The sequence below is a fragment of the Limulus polyphemus genome, unplaced genomic scaffold (genome assembly GCF_000517525.1).
Source record: "Limulus polyphemus unplaced genomic scaffold, Limulus_polyphemus-2.1.2 Scaffold2508, whole genome shotgun sequence".
Taxonomy (NCBI): domain Eukaryota; kingdom Metazoa; phylum Arthropoda; class Merostomata; order Xiphosura; family Limulidae; genus Limulus; species Limulus polyphemus.
In genome coordinates this window covers 26,925-31,116 of record NW_013668118.1, presented here as the reverse complement: position 1 = coordinate 31,116, position 4,192 = coordinate 26,925, and the positions used below count along the sequence as shown (strand labels likewise).

The following is a 4,192-nucleotide window of genomic DNA, read 5'->3' as shown; positions in this document are numbered from 1 at the left end:
TCGGTGGAAGTGTCTATTAGTAAGGCGATTAGTTTGACGACCAATTTTCGGCAGGCGTGTCTGGCTTAAGGGGTGAGAATGGTTGTTGTGATTTCTCGGTGGTTTCTGGTTGGAAATGATTTTTTTGGTTGTGGCTGGGTCTGGGTTCCTTTTTTTTGCTGTTGTTGTTTGGGTTGACTTGTCTCGTTCTATGATTTCGGTTATAGTTGCTATTTGTGTCTGTTGGTTTTTTACTGTTGCTTGTTTCAAACTATAAGTTTGGGTATCCTGGTTGGCGGCGGGTGTTGTACGGGAGTGGCGTGGAGGGAACATGGGAGGTATGTTGATTAGGGTTGGGGGCGGGTGAGGTTTTCAGTACGGTTTTTCTGCCTTGAAATGGTAGAAGTCAAGAGAACAGCCGCGTGCAAGTATGAAGTTCGCTGTCTGTTGAGATGTTGTTACAACTTTTATGAAGTGTGAGGGAGATCCTGATTTCCTAGATGTTATTCGATGGACTGCGTGGATACTTGAGTAGATGGTTATTTCAAGGGCTTGGTGGATTTCGTCGGTAGTGAAGGATTTGTCCACGTTTCTTGTTGGTTTTTTTTGTAGTTATGCAAAAAACTACACAATTGGCTATCTGTGCTCTGCCCACCACGGGTATCGAAACCTGGTTTCTAGCGTTGTAAGTCCGCAGGCATACCGCTTTGCCACTGGGGAGCTCAGCGTTTCTCAAACAGACCGTGGGTAGGCTGGTGCTGCTTTTTGGGAGCTGGCAGGTTACGGGTGGGTTCGAGTACCATGGTTGGCAAAAGTATCTGAGGTCTTCCGGAGTCTTGGGCTGAAGGAAAATGCCCCCTTTACGTTCGGGGATTACTTTAACTTGGGGTTTGTACCTTCGGATAAAGTTTAGTGTATCGCGCAAATAGTCCTTGAATAATTTTGCACGAAGTCCAGTAAACAAAATGTCCCAAATGTAATTCAGAATCAAATCTGGTCTACAGAAAAAAAAAAGGGGTTAAGAGTTTTCACTTCAATCTTTGGTTTATATATATATATATATATATATACCTTTTTCGACTTCGTCTAAGGCTTCTTTCAATGTTTTGGCAGCTTTCTTGGTGTCAAAAATATATTCATAAATCAGACCTGCTACCATGGCTCCCGCCAGGGGGCCGAACCAGTACACCTGCAAATACAATAAAATGAATCGTGAATAAAAATATATTAAAGTATTGTAAATAACAGTTACTTAGCCATTGACTAAAATATTTAAAGGATGGAAGTTTCATATTTGTAAAAAAACGACTATGTAAAGGTATATTTCAAGAAATAATACTTAATGATATATTTGGTTGACAAATAAATAATACACATAAAAAAAACTTTGTCTTAATTGAGTAGAGTTGTTTAAACATTTGTTTAACAACAAGTTAAAGCTTGGAATGGACTATTCTTTCATGGGGGGTGTGTCTGTGAGCCAGATTAGTTTCGGAGAATTCCACTCCTCATCAGTGACCCTGGACACTACCACGAATGAAATATCAGACCAAACCAAGCCTTTATAAGTAATGAGGTATCGAAAATCGAAATGGTGTATTTAAGTGTTTTACACCCACAAAGATAAACTTTGTCTTAATTCTGATGTGTTGTGACATAAATAAAATTGATGAAAAATTACGCCTCACCAATTTTATTTAACTCCTTTCCCTCACATTTGTTGTGAAGCGATTTGCGAATATGAATATATCTATCGTATTCCATCAGGTCTGAAGAACCTCAGTATTGAACAAAAGGCCTCGTTGGTACTGGATATAACAGGTATAATGTGGTTGGCATATCATTATATACGATTCTAGTTACTTCTTTAGAAGCGACTTCAGTACCATAATCCGAGTGCTTTTAGAAACACTCTGGCTATCGGATTCACATTCTGAAAAAAAAAGGCAGATCTTTTTTTCCAAATATCTTTCTTTTATTTTTTTGTATAAACGTACTGGCACTCTCTCACAAGTTTTTCAAAACAAATATTTTTGTGGCCTATATATAATCACATATTGTATTCAGGCAATGAGCTGATCATTTCGTAGTCGAATCGGGCGTGGCCTTTTAGTTAGCATGCTGAAATTTTAATACGAGTGTTCACAATTCGCATCCCATTGCTGCTAAAACTCTCGCCGTTCTTTTGGGGCCGTGGGTGCGTTATAAGAGTAAAGGTAAAATCCTAGAATGCAATTAGGGTATCTCAAGATTTGACAATGGATGATGTTGTCCAGCTGTTTATCTCTAGTCTTCGGTTCAAAAGTAGGGACAGATAGTCCTCGTTTAGCTTTGCGCGAATTTCCAAAATAAACAAATAACACTTCTATATTTTCCAGTAACGAAGAATTATGGATTGTGCGGGACAAGAAAACGTGCTCGTAATTTTTTACACAGGACCACTTTATGCATGTTTCATGCAAGAAACGTTGCCCACTATCATGATTTTTGTAAGTCTTTTTTTGTGTCTGATAATTGTTTGATATGTGCACTGTGACGTAGAAGCCTAATGCATTCCTCGTTCTTGATTGGCTATAACATCTACTACGGACTGCAGTTTCTCCTATTCAAGGCTCAATCAGCACAGCTTGGATCAGAAAACTAAATACATACAGTTAGGCCTCTTGTATTATATAACGGTGAAGTGTATATAATATCTATGGGGTTTTGAGTCCTTTTAAATTCACCATACTGTGCCCTCCAGTGGCACAGTGGCATGTCTGCGGACTTACAACGCTAGAATCCGGGTTTCGATACCCGTGGTGGGCAGAGCACAGAAAGCTCATTGTGTTGCTTTGTGCTTAACTTCAAACAAACAAACAAATCACCATACTGTTGAATTAGGGGAAATGTCATAATATTATTTACATATCTAAATTAATTTAGGTTACTGTATGATGAAATAAATAGGACCCAAAAATCCTTAGGAATTTGCGCTGCTGATATCACGACACAATATCACTATAGTAGCAACTCGGTTTCATATATTCTTGAAGTGTTAATGATATCCAAAACCAATTATCGCAACAAACGAAAAATAGGCCATTACTGAAACACAAACATGACTTCACAGTGAAGGCGGGACTTAGAGATAACACGAGTGTTATATTACGCCTCCGTCACAATTATACACGTGTGAATGGGGCTTTTTTGTATTTGAGGTAGGTTATAAATTTCGTAGAATGACGTATTATCTCTTTTTAGTTAGATGTCGCATAAGTTTTTCTTTCTAAATAAAAAACGTTAATAGCACGGAAATAGTATAAGTTATGGAGGAGTAACATCTGCCTGCCACATCGTAACAACACGTTTTCTTAAAATCAAAATTGAAAGCGCATTTTCCCATGGTAACCACCACACCAAAACAACTAAGTTAAACGGATTTATTTCATTTCAGAAACGCATAAGTTACTGTACATCTAGTCTAGAAATGGTATTTCCACAAACATGTTATACATACATTTGTTCTATTTAGGAGAACACTTCGTAAAATAAAGGGGGTGGGGGTTCTCAAGGACGGCAGCACTACTTTTAAAATTGAAAAAAGAAAATGTGCAATGAAACCCAGTTCGAAAATGACCATTAAAATAACGTTTGGAAGTGTTCAAAGTGAATATGTGTCTAACTAATAATATCTGTATGTTCGTAAACAAAATGACAAGTTATGTTTTAATATCATATCACTCGAAATGACCATTAAAATAACGTTTGGAAGTGTTCACAGTGAATATGTGTCTAACTAATAATATATGTATGTTTGTAAACAAAATGACAAGTTATGTTTTAATATCATATCACTCGAAATGACCATTAAAATAACGTTTGGAAGTGTTCACAATAATATGTGTCTAACTAATAATATCTGTATGTTCGTAAACAAAATGACAAGTTATGTTTTAATATCATATCACTCGAAATGACCATTAAAATAACGTTTGGAAGTGTTCACAATGAATATGTGTCTAACTAATAATATATGTATGTTCGTAAACAAAATGACAAGTTATGTTTTAATATCATATCACTCGAAATGACCATTAAAAAAACGTTTAGAAGTGTTCACAATGATTATGTGTCTAACTAATAATATATGTATGTTCGTAAACAAAATGACAAGTTATGTTTTAATATCATATCACTCGAAATGACCATTAAAAAAACGTTTAGAAGTGTT

The 4,192-nt window shown here is 36.5% G+C and overlaps 1 protein-coding gene across 1 annotated transcript in view; it reads right to left on the bottom strand.

Moving 5' to 3' along the window:
• LOC106467149 (neurogenic protein big brain-like) overlaps window positions 1-4,192 on the bottom strand; it is a gene marked incomplete at its 5' end in the record, with an annotated part of 35,163 nt that overhangs the window by 7,699 nt on the left and 23,272 nt on the right. Inside the window, one exon of the mRNA XM_013927469.2 lies at window positions 1,051-1,168. Coding sequence (XP_013782923.2) covers window positions 1,051-1,168 — 118 coding nt within the window. The remainder of the gene's footprint in view (window positions 1-1,050; window positions 1,169-4,192) is intronic.